Below are 15,542 nucleotides of genomic sequence, written 5' to 3'. Positions count from 1 at the left end.
ACACCTTTGTCCTGCATGCTTCAATAAGCAGTAAATGCATACACATTAATTGGGTTTGGTTGCAAACTATAATGTATGTGAGTTATCCTTATAGAATATATATTAACCACTGTATTCCCCAAAAAAATGTCGTATAGCAAAACTTTTTTTCTGCATTATGCTGCTTTACTTCGTTTATGCTTACAAGTAAAAAAAAAGCAAGTTCCGGCAATGACTACTCTCAGCAATGCCCACCAATTGCAATGTTTCATTACCAAGCTCAATTACGCTATATGTACATGTGTGTACATTACAGTGAGAGCTCGTTAATTCAAACTTTATTAATTAGAATTTCTGGATAATTCAAACTCTAAGTTATGGCCCGGCCAAGCTTCATACAAGCCTATGAATAAAAAAGCCCGTTAATTCGAAGTAAGTAAGTTCCGTAAGTAAGCAAGTAAGTTCCGCCACGGATATTTCGAACTACGCGCCACCGCGCCGACGACTTGGCTAGTCACTTGATAGTGCGGCTGCCGAGTAACGAGGCGGCATTGACAGGGAGCGGAGAAAAAAACGGAGAAAGAAACTGGCACGGAGGCCAGAGTGCAGAAAATAATGCCTCTTACTCTTCACAACACCTCCCCACAATCTCTCTCTCTCGGCGGCTGCCTGCTCTCCGTCCTACGTAACCTCCAAGATTTGCTTCTTTGTTTAGGCGCCGATCTTGGAGCCTTTGCAAATCCTGCATAGCTGTTGCTGTTAAACGACAGATGGCATGACCAGCACACAGATAATCGGGCGAATCGTAGCTTCGCCCAGTCCTTATCTCTGCAGTCTCCGTCTCGGGCATGTCGTCGTACGCCTCGGTTGTTGGTGCCAAGAGTAGCTTCCGACTGTCGCAATTCTTTGTGTTGGTGTTAGGCCTCGGCTAACGTTTGCTGCGGTAGCGCCGGGAGTAGCTTCCGTCTGTCGCGATTCTGCTGCTGCGACTTGATGGCGTGTGCCCGCAACAAATACCGTGCCAAAACACTTCAAGAGAAAGCCGATATCCTGCAGAATGTGGACGCCAGCCTCTTGCCTAAGCAAGAAATCGCGAAAAAGCATGGCATACCTGCCAAGTTCAAGGATTCTGAATCCAAGAGGTTTCTGTAGGGGGGGGGGGGGGGGGAAGGGGGGGCTGAATTATTTTTTTTCTATTTGTTTCGACACCAAAAAAAAACCCAAGGACAAACAAAAAATATCGCAAAAAACAAGAGGGGGTGAGGGTGGGGTGTCTCAATCACAAGCACAAACATCAGCGTTGCGGTCAGCTTGGAGTGGCCGAACACACGAAGTTAGGGATTCCCACTGAGGTGAGAGTCTCAAAGGATCAACACAACTAGCATAATTTATTTCCTTCAAAACAGCTCGTGTATGTCTTACTGGGACACACATGAACGGACGTGAAAACACAGCTGGCAGCCGCAAAAGCGCGGGTCGAAGCTTTGCTCCCTACTAGATTCTTTTGACAGGAACGCCAAAACGTGTCTGGCCCCTTTGTTATTGACAGTCTAAGCTGGTTTCTTGCCGTCGCCGCCACCGCCGTCATTCACCGTATATGTATACTTATCTATATATACTATTATCACTCTAGCAAAAAAAAAAAGCCGCCCGTGCTCTGTGCCTAGCTCGTCGCAATGCGCCGACGCGCGCTTGTCTCTGGCGCGTACTTTGCCCTGCGGATGGGGGGGGGGGGGGGGGTGATGTTTGTGCGCAAGCGCTTATCTTTCGATGGGGAGAATCGTGTGCCTTGGGCTTTCACTGGTGCGATTGCGTCAGTTGCCGGAGCCCACAAAGGTATCTTCGGTCTATGCACAGGCCCCATTTGCAAAAAAAGCGCGCTTTTCATACACAGCAAGGTATAACTGCGACACTTGTTAGTTTGTACTCTTCGGTACCTGTGATTATATATCGAGCGTCGCTTTTTTGTTGTTTGAACAGTGCGTTACGTGTCGAGCAGTGAACGTTAGTTTGCTTTCATCTTGTGTGTATTGTTTTCATGCGTCATTTGTGTGTGAGCAGCGCGCTGCGCGTTTTGATCTGCTTGCCGTTCTCAGTGTGACATTCCAAGTTGTTGGTGTAGCATTGATTTCTTCGCCCTTGCGGCGAAAGTTTTTTTTTTTTTTACGCATTTATCGCGTTTAGTCTACCGATGCGTGCCCTCGGAGCTCGTAGATCGCTATCGCGCCGCCGCAACCGCAATGTTGTGTGTGGCGGTTGCGACAAATGGTAGTTCTTTTTTCAATACTCGTGCACTTGACTGCGCAAACGCCTTCAAAACAAAGTCATTTTACGCCGTCTACAATTGCATCTGCCGGTGTTTTATCCACAGGGTTTGCGGAAAGCAGCATTGCTTAGACTGGTTGAGTGTTGGACGCATGCACACTTTCAGGACAGTTACGTCGTTGCCATACATGATCGCATCAAAAACAAGCACGGTTTCGTCGACAGCGATTGTGGCAACAACAATCACATGCACTGTAGAAGACAGTGCGTGGGCCGGACGCACGCGTACTTCTGAAGCTTCGAGTACGTTGCTCCCGGCCTTCATTCGACGATTTCCGTAGTAAAGTTCGTATCCCCCGCCGCGATTAGGAAATGTGTTCGGAACATTCGAATTTAGGCCCAATAGACATAGTGGAATTTCGCTGAGGAATTTCACGAATTCGTATCTGCCCCGGTTTCGCATCACTGAGATTCTACTGTACATTTAGATGAACGCCTCTTACTAATAATAAAATGGGGTAGGTTCGAAAAGCTTGGAGCGGATTGAGCTGCTTCTTTTTGTCAAGGCGGCCGGATCACGCACAAAAATTTCGATTCCCGGGATATTTTCATGACAACCGTACAAATGGAAGAAACGGTCCAAATCCGGGAGTCTCCCGGCCAATCCGGGAGACTTGGCAAGTATGGCATGGTATACCGAACATGTTATCTACTTATGAAAAAAAATAGGACTATTGAAGACGCCTTACAGGCATAAGTTGCGAGCAAAAGAAGGAGGTTGCGGCCCAAAAAGTATCTTGACCTCGAGAAAGCGCTTTTCATTTAGATAAAGGAAAAGCGTTCGCAGGACATACCACTGAGTGGGCCAGTCATACTGGCAAAGGCAGCACACTGTTCGTGATAGGCAAATCAAGAAGTCCTCGTTGTTTCAAGAACATCCGGTCTTTTCCATCAGACTACACGGCTAACAAAAAGGCCTGGATGACAGGGGTATTGTTTGCGCAGTGGCTAGGGAAGCTTGACAAGAAGTTCGAACACTGTGGCCGCAAAGTCCGGTTTCTTGAGGACAACTGTCCGGCCCATAAAGTCAATGTTGAGACGAAGGCGATTGAGCTGGCCTTCCTTCCAGCAAACACGACAGCGGTACAGCAGCCCATGGACCAGGGTATGATTACACATTTATAATCATTTTATCAGTGTCATATGTTGGAACAAATTATTTTGTGCAATAACTACCAAGTGACGCTCCTAAGTGCACTACACATGCTTGTGCGTGCCTGGGAGCAAGTGACAGCGCTTACGATAGCAAATTGCTTTCGCCACTGTGGCTTCAGCACCGAAGCTCTGCAAGCTGACAAGCCACCAGTGCTCGAACACGGCATCACCGCCTTGTTCACCATGTCAGGTGAGAAGTGCAGAACCTGTAGCTGCCAGTGACGATGATGAGGAAGGGAATGAAGCACCAGTGCAGCCCTCAGCTGCGGAAGTCATGGCCGGATTAAATGCCGCCCGTTTTTTTTTAAGTTTTGAAGAAGGTGGAGAAGAGGCCTTCCGCCAAATTCGCTGATTAGAGCAAAAAGTGCTGGCTGTCGCCTTCATGGAAAGAAGGCAGACCGCGATCACAGAATCTTTCTAAAAATAAATTGTTATGCCCTACTGAGTTGCAGTGTTCTTGTTCTTCACTTTCGATAGTTTAAACTTTCGTTAATTCGAACTGAGGCGGCTACCCCTTGAAATTAACGAGCTTTTACTGTATATCTCTCTTTGCTGTATGCCATGTACAGAGGGCCTAAATCTTCATCAAATGAGAATTGCAACTTTTTCGTTTGGGCCTTCCTTTATTTCTCAGGGATAGGATAAATTGAAATTGAAAGCAAAAGGAAGAGTCTTTAAACATCTATTTACCTTGGTGATTTTGAAGTGCCATTTGTGACAAACATGACGGTAGTTCTCATAATCAACATGATCAGTGGCAATGTCTGATGACTGGCTAGCACCACGAAACTTTGTCATGAAACCGGGAAAGTTGGCACACTCCTGCAAGAATCCACAATGAAGTTGTAGCTCTGGCACATAAAAACACGCTATCCTCTCTATCCACACCCCCTGAATACGATGCATACTCACAATATCAGCACCATAGCAAGCAAACAGCACTCACCTTATCGAAAATAGACTTGTCACTGTGCCAGCGCATCACTGTCTCCAACATGGAGCAGAGGAAGCGGCCATACCGATTGGCCTCATTCTCAGTGCATGCTGTTACAGTGTATGTGATGTCACAAAAAATCTGCAGGAGAAGATAATGAGCTACAGGTTAGAAATGCCACTAACACAAAGGATGCAAGTCAACGTAAAGTAATGCATTATCATTCAGAGATAATAATGCCTTTGTAACAAGGTTTTCGTAAAGGATCAAACACAATAAAGCATAAAAGTCAAAGTGAGGAAGCCAGAATAAGAAGTTTAGGGGAAGATGGCAGCTTGAAAGGATGAGAAATTTGATAACAGGGAAAGTAGCTGGGGCAGTGCTTCAACAAATGGACTTGTATCATTGGCTCCAGAAACACTCTTCGTTCAACATTCTCTCATCACTTCACATTTAGGTTGCAACACACTTACGGGTGCAGGGAAAAAGAAACATCAAGAGACAATGCCTGTGAGCTCTTCACCACTTATTAGGTAACCACTTATATAGCAGGGCAGGCTATATAACATGGCCTTTTCTGACTAACACGTACGCTCCCACAAATCTCTATGCATACACACTCTACTTACTGTCCAGCCTTCTAGATGAAAAACTAATTTTAGCATTCCTTTCCATTGCATCTTCCAACGATGTCTAAGAAAGGAGCTTTATTCAGCACATGTCGCAACATACTGATCAACGCATCAGTGTGAGCATGCATCCACAAAACACATTCCTGTACGAGAATTCATAAATATCATGTAAGCTCGATCCCGTTGACACGCCGTTTCATACATCGAGGATATGAGCAAACAGCTAGATCAAATGTTGGGGAACAAGAGCATCCATGCAGCCCGCAAAACCATGTAAACACGTGAATGGCTCATATCCCAGCCAAAAAAATGGCATCCGAATGAAAATTTTCTAAGACTGATCGCCCAGTGCTCTACGGCAAGTGTATTACCACTTAAATTAGCGAGACAAAGAGCTTCACAGGAACAGTTAGACAACTGGTGTGCATGCACAGCTTCAATACAGAGTGCCGCACACTTGTGAAAGATTGTGAGAAGCATGACCGTCACATGCATGTCAACCACACCAGCATCCCTGACAATGAAGATGCGTCACCGACACGAAAAGGCTGCAGTTACAATCGTAACAGATACAAGCCATGTTTTCGAGCATATTACACCTATGTGCATGACCTTGAGACAGACCGGCAAAAGCGGCGGCACAAGAACCTCAACCGCGATGGTCAAAAGTTACACACTACTACTAAAAACACTACTTCTTGCGACTACTGGAACAGTAGCACCTAAAGAAGAAGCTATTGAGAGTGAGATGCTCTGGGTGTGTATCCCCTCACCTTGTCATAGCAGATAAGGGTAGAAAAGTTGGGCGTCTTGAGGATGTGGATTAAATGAACAAACTTGGCACAGTACAAGGCGTCCAGCGCTGTGAATGTGCAGCGTGGGAACACACACAACTGCAGGAACTGTGTGATAGTTTCGTTCTTGGATGACCCTGCACATGAATTAAAAAAAACAACATGCTCCCTCATTATTAATGCAAAAGAAAAGTTCACAATACCAAGTCTACAGTCTTTACTCAGCATAAAAGTTTCTAACTCATTTTAGGTATACTTGAAAATTACAGATGAACAAGCAGCTCAAGAACCTGCATTTACAGATTTTCTTTGGCTACCACAGTCATGGCATATACATCAAGTAATCAAGGCAAAGCAACAGGTTTCTTGAGATATATACCATAAAATCTTCATGTATATAATACTGATCATAATTCCATCTACAGTATCTCATTCTAACAGACCTCCATAAATAGAATGTGAATGGTGCCTGCACAATGCCCCAAACAGGAGAATGCGATCGCCTGCAAAACTAAGGCAGGTAAGTCTTGCACATGGCTGCCATTCATGGTAAAAAAAAAAAAAAACACGCACAGCCCGTTTACATGCCATTCCACAGAGACCCTAAAAAAAGACCCGGCATAGTCAGTCAAATGGCCACACGCTTTCTCCTAAACACTTTGGAATAAACAGTGTCCTTCAATTTCGTTCCTTTTAAATACACAAGCGTGCACATGCTTTAGGGCAACAAGTGCCAGTATGATCGATGACATTTAAAGCTTCAATACCAGTTAAGCACGACTATCTATGATTTTGCTGCAGCCCTAAGAAAAAAGAGGCAATACAACAGAAGTTGGCGTGCTGCACTTTGTCATATCTATGAGAACTTCTGATAATTCAAACAAAATAATTAGACACCCATAAATTTAAATTATCGAGACCCAACTGTACTTATATTCACATTTAAAATGTAATAATCTACATGAAGACATTCCTGTACCATGATGCATGGAAGAGCCATCTCAGTGACTGCTGGTCTTTCCAGAATGTGTTGACGAGATTGCTTGATATACTATGATATAAAAACTGGACTATGAACTATGATATAAAAAAAAAAGACTCTCGGTCAACAGAAATCGGTTGCTGCTTGAACCACTGCCTCCAGGACGATTGGTTTCATACTTGCATTCAGCACATGTGTTCATCTCACGGTACACAATACACCAGTCAAATGGAACACATTTTCCTGGTCCCTCCAGAGTCTGTTGCGCTGCAAAAACTGCAGTCTCACTGTGCTTGGTATCAATTCATGATGCACTCGCATAAACCATAGTATGTTCTGTGTGTGGTTTGAGAGTATCATTTTTGTTACAGCTGCTGTGTTTTTCATTTACAGTTGAACCCCTCCATAAGAGGCACCCTCTGGGCCGCCATTCTTGTCTTTTAGATGAGATGTCTCTTATTAACAGAGTACCATGTATGCATTTTCTTATCAACCGGTATTTTATTGTAGGCACCCATTTGTGTCTTATACCCATGTCCCTTATGGAGGGGTTCGACTGTATGCAGTTGCACTATTTATGCTTGTGTTCCTATACCTACTCGCATGTATGCCCCTATCACCCCATGATCCAGCCACAGCCTGTAATACATAATAGGTAGGCTTAAGAAAAGGGCAAGCTCTAGTATATTGGATTGCAAGTGGCACAGCACACAAGCGAAAGTGCATACTTGACTGAAACCAGGCATCCTTTTCACTACGCAGTCGAGCCAGAACTCGAGTGCAGTGTTCCTGTTGTTTGCGCTCCTCTTCAGCCAGTTTGTCAGCAAGGGCGTCACACCGGTCTTTTTCCTTCTTGCGTTTGCTGGGAGCCTGCAGAAATAAAGTATTCCCTATCATCATAACACGCACAGAATGGTTTTCTAGTCAGGGAAAAAGCAAAGTGAATGCTGTGGCCACGGTTGAGGAGTAGGAGAGAGGTCCGTGGAGATATGAGTAATAGGCTTTTCTAGAACGGTAAAAGGCAAGAAGATAAATGTATTCTCTTTCCTCAAGTAATATTTTTTCTTTTTGCATAACTGTATTATTTTTCCATTACCTCTTTCTTTAAGTACTAACTACATTTTTAAGACAAAACACTTGGCCCAGAAAAATTTGCCCAAATTTTTAATAGGAGTAAGAATCGAGAACAGGATGATTAAACACTTTTGGGTAGAGCATCAATCTATTTTTTTAAGTGATAACTTTCTCTTTTCATTCCCCTGGGGTTACAATGAAATATGTACACTCCACTATGGCTTGAATACAAAGAAAGCTTCTCTAAGAGCAATAACAAATCACTATTTATCCACGTTAACCCAAAGACTGGTGAGAGAATGATCAAGGGTTTGACATTCTTGCATTTTACACAGTATAAAATACGTTGTGTACCTACAAGTACACAACGAAAACCAGTAAGGCATGAGCCTTTTATCTAAGAGCTTCAAACCACTCTGATCACCATGAAATTATCATTTCGTCGAAATGGGAAATAAATCTCATTATTAAAAGCTCACACATTGTTTTGTGCATATATTTCTTGCATCCCACCAATTCATTGTGCAACATAATAAACAGCGACAACTTTCAGCTGCTGCTAACTTGTTACATAAATGACTCAAGCAGGATACCACCCACCTGCCACCCTCTTCTCACAAACAAAATCCTGCACACAATGATGCAGCAAAAAAATTGTGTTTCTTGCCAGCAACAAATTCCACTATTATTGGCTCTGGCATACTTGTAGGTTTATACTCTCATGATGTAGCTGGAGTGTGTTGATTACCTTTGTACAGAACAAGAAAATACCACGAATGAATATAAGTTTAGAGGAAGCATACTTGCGATGGTCGTCTCTGTGCTGGGTTAGACTGGAAACAAGGCAGTATAGAAGCTTTAGTTCGGCACAGCAGTAACAAGAATTGTCCCTAACGTATGAGCATGTAAACAGGATCGTTACAGCATATGTGAATATTAGCTGCAATAATAAAAGTAGCAGCGGTGTTAGAAGCATCGACACCAGTAGGGTCTAAACAGTGAAACTGTTGAAACTACTTTTTTACTAAGCACTGCAGTTTCTTGGGACAGCACTGTGCTAATTGAGGTAGAAAACCAGCACAAACCTGGCTCTCTGTGAGAGCCCATGTGGTAACTAGTCACACTAGGCCCAAAGGACAGCAGAATACTCCTTATTTTATTACACTACATGTTCACTTACTCAGAGCACTAACTCGTGCAGTACTCATGTTTTTCCCTATGCCCACCAATTCATGTTTATAGTCCCTTTTATTCACAATACATTGGCACCCACACACATTCATGCTCGGGTCACCTCCCACTAACTGGCACCATCTCAGCTACACTCACCAACTACCCATGCTGTCATTAATAATCCTGTTTGCTCACACCGTCCATCGTGATTCATCACAGAGCTGTGACACATGCATGGAGAATGCGTGAATCACTGTACACATAAGGGATCTTCAACTAAGCTAGACATGCAACTGGGTGCATATCAGAGGAAAGAACGTATTACAGTCTAACCCTTTTATAAGAGACGCTGATATAAGAGACAAATGGGCATAAGAGGCACCAGTGGGCCTGCAGTAAGATACGGATTGATAAGAAAATGGATACGAGGTACCCTGCTTATAAGACACGATTCGCGTAAGAGACGAGAATTGCTGCCCAGAGCATGCCTCTTATACAGGGGTTTAACTGCACAATGACATCAAAGCAAAATATCCTGCTGTAGCTTAAATGCTAGTCCAAAAATTGAGAATGTGAAAAAGCAGAGCAGGCAGCTAAGAAATTCTAATAATTCAACAAAGCTTACCATGTCCTTCGTCTCTTCAGAATTGGACGCGTCTCTCAGCTTCTGAATCTCGCGTTGGTAGCTAGATGTGGGGACGTAGAGGTCGTACATGGACAGCGACCAAAAGGTCACGTAGAACTGGGGGCTGCACAGACAGTGAAACAAAAGGGTACAAAGGCAAGAAAGTGTAAGAGAGATGCGAGTTCCCCCTAAATAATAACAAAGTGGAGCTAGAATCCCTCTGGCCTAAATAGATTAAAGGCATTCCAGGGAGGCCCCAACATGCAACATGCCTTTCAAAACAGAGGAAATAAGCTGCACCAACACATCAGCCACCTCCAATCATAAAGTGCGTGCATTGCTGCCTGACAAATGGTGATGAATTACTGGTTCAAAGGTCAAGTGCTTTGAAGATCTTCGTTGCACATTCGCAAAACTGCACAGTTCATTAAGCATTAACACGGTCTTGCAGACCATAGCGAGTGTCCTGGCTGCTCACCTAGACTAGAAAGCCAATCCTGCACTTACACAGCTTTTGCTAGTATTTGCACTATCATTCCTCCAAGTACTCAAAATTGTGCAGCAGCATTGCGGTAACGTCACACGCTCTCCTACTGATACACAGGATTAAACTGGCTGCAGCTCTTCTCTCTTCTTCTTCCTTTTCTTTTTTTTAAATATAGAGTGGCTGTGTCTCTAAACTGTCCGTACCTTAAGTCTTCCCATGTCTTTGTTGGATGCAGTGGCCTGACGTTTTCGACAACTTGGGACATCACTTGGTCTACAGCATCTACGTAGCGCTGGAGCTGGAAACCATTGAGAAGAGTTGTTCAAAAAGCTACATGAAACACGCCCCTTCCAAACATTGAATACACCTTGTAACAAGATACGTAGCGCTGGAGCTGGAAACCATTGAGAAGAGTTGTTCAAAAAGCTACATGAAACACGCCCCTTCCAAACATTGAATACACCTTGTAACAAGATAGCAAAAAGACATCTGTTCACTACAAGTTTACCTTTTGTGCTGCTGCCAGTGTTTTGAAGCTTTTATCTTTCCTCTTGGCTTCATCAAACTTCAACTACAAAAAAACAAAAAAGAGAACAGGAGATGACAAGAAACTCAAAAAAAAAATAATAGAGTGAAAAAGCATCACAACTTATGACTCCTCTTTTTACTTTGTACTACGACCACAATAAATATATGGGCCATATTTTATATTACATCACAAGAGTGCCTCTGACTGGCAAACAAGTAACTAATGAAAACACATTTGTTCTTGCCTACAGCGTGCACAAGCAGTGCCTGCTAGTATTAAAAAAAAACAGCAGAAAGATGGAAGCTTGAGATGAAAAAATTCATAAACAGGTGTTGCGTGCTGGCAACAAATGCTCAAGCCAACGCTTCGACAAGTGGACTAGTTTTTTTTTTTTCAAAAACATGAAATCGAGCACTCCTGTTTACAGATTTTTTTTTTCATTTGCTAGTATTGTGACATAAAAAAAAGGAGATGTGGCTTTTAAAAAGAAAACCATGTACAAGAGACCATCTCAAAACAATCTTCAGAGTGTGAAGAATGCATTTTGTCTTCATTTGGACAATGACTGGTGTCATAATTACCATATGTTCTTGTGTAATGGCTAGCCATGTAAGGGCTGCACCCCCAACATAGGAAAGAAAATTTTGAAGAAAAAAAGTTTACGATTCCACGAGGCCAAGTGTATGCACCAGCTTCACGAATGGGTCTCGCCGCGGTGGTCTAGTAGTTATGGCACTCGACTGCTAACCTGAAGGTCGCCGGATCGAATCCCGGCTGCGGCGGATGCATTTTCGATGGAGGTGAAAATGCTGTAGGCCTGTGTGCTCAGATTTGGGTGTACATTAAAGAACCCCAGGTGGTCCAAATTTCCACAGCCCTCCACTAAGGTGTCTGTCATAATCATATGGTGGTTTTGGGACGTTAAAACCCACATATTATTGCTATTAAAGCTTTACGATTGACTAGCAGATGGCAAAAGCAGTTTTTTTTTTTTTTTTTTACAGAAGACACATAGTGACGTGGCCGTAATCACATTACTGAAGTGCGAATCTTATAGATAGTACACAAAACAACTACTTTTGGAAGGGCACCCATGAGACAAACTCTTCCAAGAGCAGTGACAGTGAAAACGACTATGAGCATCCATAAATAAAGGCTGGTTTACACCGGCGACTAGCACTGCTCGCATGACTAGGTAAGTTAGTCGCTTTACGACTGGTCTCAAATGGTCGCTAAGCGACTGCTTTGCCTAGTCACTTCTTAAAAAGATTTTTATGTCGCACAACTGCAGTCAAAAAACAGCTGGAACCAATGAGCAAAGACCAGAAGAGACGTCAGCATTTGTTTGTGCCCGGGCTCACTGCCTTCTTTATTTTTCATTGCACTGGCCACTGCCTTCAAATACTAACGAGTGTGTTCCTCTGTGCCATCATGGCCACCACGCAGTACTCTGCTCAGAGCTTGAGCAAAGTTTCGAATGTTCATGGCGGCATTTGCAGGAAGCTAAACCAATCAAAAGAAAGAGAAAATGGATTGTCCACTATCTTACAGGCATGCAAAACAACGAGTAGCTTACTCTCGGAAATACTCCTCATCGTGTGAGTGCAGGTCGAGAAGCAGGCGGCTTGCGTGGCCAGCCACCTCTCGTGAGCACTTCTTTTTGTCACATAGACTCCTTTTAAATAAAACCTGAAGGAACCAGGAAAAATGGGTTTCATTTAAGAGGAGTTTTGTTTACTGAGAAATCAACAGGGGTGCGATATTCCAAGTACACAACGAATCATATTAGAGGCAGTTCTATTTAAACAGCGATTTCGTTTAAGAGGGTTTCCTTTAATGGGAGTCTACTGCATGAGCGTTAAAACAGGCACGCGCAGCTGCGTCCAGACGACAGCTTCAGGCCACCGTGCCCACCGTTCCCGCTCAACGGACGGGCACAACCAAAAAAAGAAAACTATGAAAAAGCGTCCAGGGCCTTCTACCCTCTACCAAAGCCTCTGCGTCTCTACACAGGCGAAGGCGTAATGCCCGCGCAGATCATGAGAGTTCAATACATCTGTTTCTGGGCTACCCCTTTCTGTGGACGAACCAGAGAAACAAAACCCTTTCCCCTAGCTGTCGCTGTGGTACGTGCTACACGCCAAATAATCGCTTGGAATGCTCACGAAACAGCAAAACCGGAAAGGATCCAAAAGAGAGATGGCGGAAGATAGGATGGGTAGGTGGACTTTGTCAAAAAGTTATGACATTTGAGTGTTTTGAGTGGGTCGTGTTGTAAGGTCAGTCACTCTGAAAAATTTAATGATGACGCATTGAGTGCATTGTTTTGAAGAGTGTCACTAGGATGACGATTAGTGCTGAAGTTCGTTTGAGTATTTCCTGGAAAAGAAATATCCGAGAAACGTTCAGAGAATTGTGGACTACACACATGTGGTGAATATTCGAGGCCTCGAAGTGATGATTGATTGATTTGTGGGGTTTAATGTCACAAAATCACCATATGATTATGAGAGACGCCATGGTGGAGGACTTGTTTTAAATACCCTCTAACCTCCCTGTCACACGGGCACCCTCGAACACCGTTTAACTCTCTCGTCCTTACGACAAAGAAGATGCAGTCCTTGTCACAAGTCCACCCAAACACAAACATAAACGGAGCATTTCGCAAAGGACCTTCGACGATCTCCCTTCACAGCTAAACGAGGTACTCTCATCCCCAGTATCTGCAGGTCAGAAAAAAATTTCTAGTAGCACTGAATTGCCGCAGTGAAAACAATAATACATTTTGGAAATATTAGACGTTCTTTTGTTGCAGTAGCCATTCATAACGTGTGTTGCAGCTACTCTTCACACCGATGCCCTCCACACCGTGCCTCGCGAGTCGGGCCAGGCACCGCCATTTAAAAATATTTCGCCCGTGCGTATGGTTATTGTTGCCGTGTTTGCGTTTGCCTGTGAGAGGAATCACTGACAGCGCTGCATCATCGGCACCTGCTTCATGGCTGCAGAAATGGGCAATGGAACCCAGCTTAATTTCAGGATAACTTGGAGTGCGCTCATGAGGAAAGGAAACACAAGAACTTTAATACGCAGGATATAAAAAAAACTAGTCGTCGAGCACAGTGCAATTGTAACAAACATAGCGTTAGATACAAGGTGGCCAGGATCGTCACATTTAGCGAATGTGTTTTCATTCAAATAATTTCTAATGCTTTGTTCGCTTCAGACTTAATATTGTAATTTTGTGAAAACCCCACAACAAGTATTAAAAAAAATGCAACTAGAGATGAGATTGGGATACTTATGCGAAAATCGAACAGCGCAGGCGGAGCCCTTTAGCTGCAACTATTGACACTTGCCGTGTGACACTGCCCTAACTCCATCTCCGTCAAACTCCCCAGGGGATGACTATAGTTATAGCGCGAGAACAAAACGACGACACAGACACAAGAAGGACAAGACACGAGCTTTCGTGTCCTTCTTGTCTCTGTGTCGTCGTTTTGTTCTCGCGCTATAACTATAGTCATGCCATACCAACTAGCCCAAGCTGCCACACTCCCCAGGGGACATTTACTTTAACAGAGTTTAAGGGGGCAGACTGGTCTTTGGGACCAAAAAGTGACAAAAAATTCATTTCTTTAAAATTGACACATTTGGTTTCTGCAGTATTTTTCTATTTCTCTGCCAATTTTCCCGCACCAGGAAGTGGTACTTATTTTGTAATGTCACTCTAACTGTCCAAATTCTTGGTGCTGCTAACATGAAGAACCAGCAAGAAAAATGGGGAACACACTTCGAGGCTTCTTTATAATTTGTCGGTACCTGTGTTACAAGCTCTCCTACGAATTTATAAGCACCTTTATGAGGTTTCAAAATATACGCACCATGATTGTTGCTTTTTGAAAAAGCTGTGTGTTTTCCATTTTTTCACAAAAATGTAAATTTACGACTGTTCTATTTTGAGGCCTCAATATCTGTGCAGCTAGGGCAGGTACAGCAATAATTCTTTTTGCAATGAAAACCTGTATGTGTGTAGAATGTAAGTATGGGAGCAGAATTTTGAGAACAAGCTTTTTTAATTAGTTACTCATCAAAATTATACCACAATTTCAACTGCTTTTGCAAATGGATAGCTCATTTTGCAGTAAAATAACCAAGAAGGCCTAAAAACAAAAAAAAATCTCTTGCATACATTCAATATATAGTCATTAGTCTATGTTGGCATGTCTTAAATATAACTTTTAATTAAGCACTTTTTTTTTCTATGGCAGCCTTAAACAATAGGGGGTGAACTTAAGTTATCTCAGGAATAAGATAAGTTACAGGAAAACTAATTAAATATATGAAATCAGCAGAAAAGGCTACATAATTTTGTGCAGTTTCATCAAGATCATTGAAGAAATAAAAAATGTCTAGGACCAGTCAGCCCCCTTAATGGAGCTCGGTGGTGGCTGTGTGACAGTGTTACAAGTAATTTACAGTGTTATAAGTAATTTGACATAAGTAAATGTGAGTTGTAATTGATACCTACCCAGAGTGAAAGTTTGTATAATGACTGAAAACTGAGAATACATTTTGTTTACGTAGTTAACTCTTCCCTTTATAACTCGGTCTTTGAACTACAGCTGGCGTTGCTGCTGCACGAAAAGGACCGAGATTTAAATTGTGTGTGCTTTCGTGGTGGGTTTCGGTGGACCAATACGTCAGCCCTCGGAATCTGCCCGGCGACTTCCTCCCCATTAATGGGATCAGTGACAGTTCAGGTGAGTTATACGGGTCGCATTCATGAAGAGTATTGAGGCACACTCTACGACAGATTGGCACTACTTGGGCAAACTGTTAACGTACCGTAA

At 43.2% G+C, this 15,542-nt stretch overlaps 1 protein-coding gene across 2 annotated transcripts in view; it reads right to left on the bottom strand.

Moving 5' to 3' along the window:
• The window catches only part of tho2 (THO complex subunit 2-like protein), a 101,860-nt gene that overhangs the window by 35,423 nt on the left and 50,895 nt on the right, over positions 1–15,542 (bottom strand). Inside the window, exons 21-28 of one of the 2 annotated variants that reach the window (XM_075882173.1) lie at positions 10,669–10,731; positions 10,364–10,458; positions 9,674–9,797; positions 8,679–8,708; positions 7,530–7,671; positions 5,799–5,956; positions 4,406–4,534; positions 4,150–4,281 (exon numbers count right to left, since the gene is read on the bottom strand). In XM_075882173.1, the coding sequence (XP_075738288.1) occupies positions 4,150–4,281; positions 4,406–4,534; positions 5,799–5,956; positions 7,530–7,671; positions 8,679–8,708; positions 9,674–9,797; positions 10,364–10,458; positions 10,669–10,731 (873 nt within the window). The remainder of the gene's footprint in view (positions 1–4,149; positions 4,282–4,405; positions 4,535–5,798; positions 5,957–7,529; positions 7,672–8,678; positions 8,709–9,673; positions 9,798–10,363; positions 10,459–10,668; positions 10,732–15,542) is intronic. The other variant, XM_037428836.2, reaches the window with a different exon arrangement.

The sequence above is a fragment of the Rhipicephalus microplus genome, chromosome 2 (genome assembly GCF_043290135.1).
Source record: "Rhipicephalus microplus isolate Deutch F79 chromosome 2, USDA_Rmic, whole genome shotgun sequence".
NCBI lineage: Eukaryota > Metazoa > Arthropoda > Arachnida > Ixodida > Ixodidae > Rhipicephalus > Rhipicephalus microplus.
This window is presented reverse-complemented; position numbering and strand designations above follow the sequence as displayed.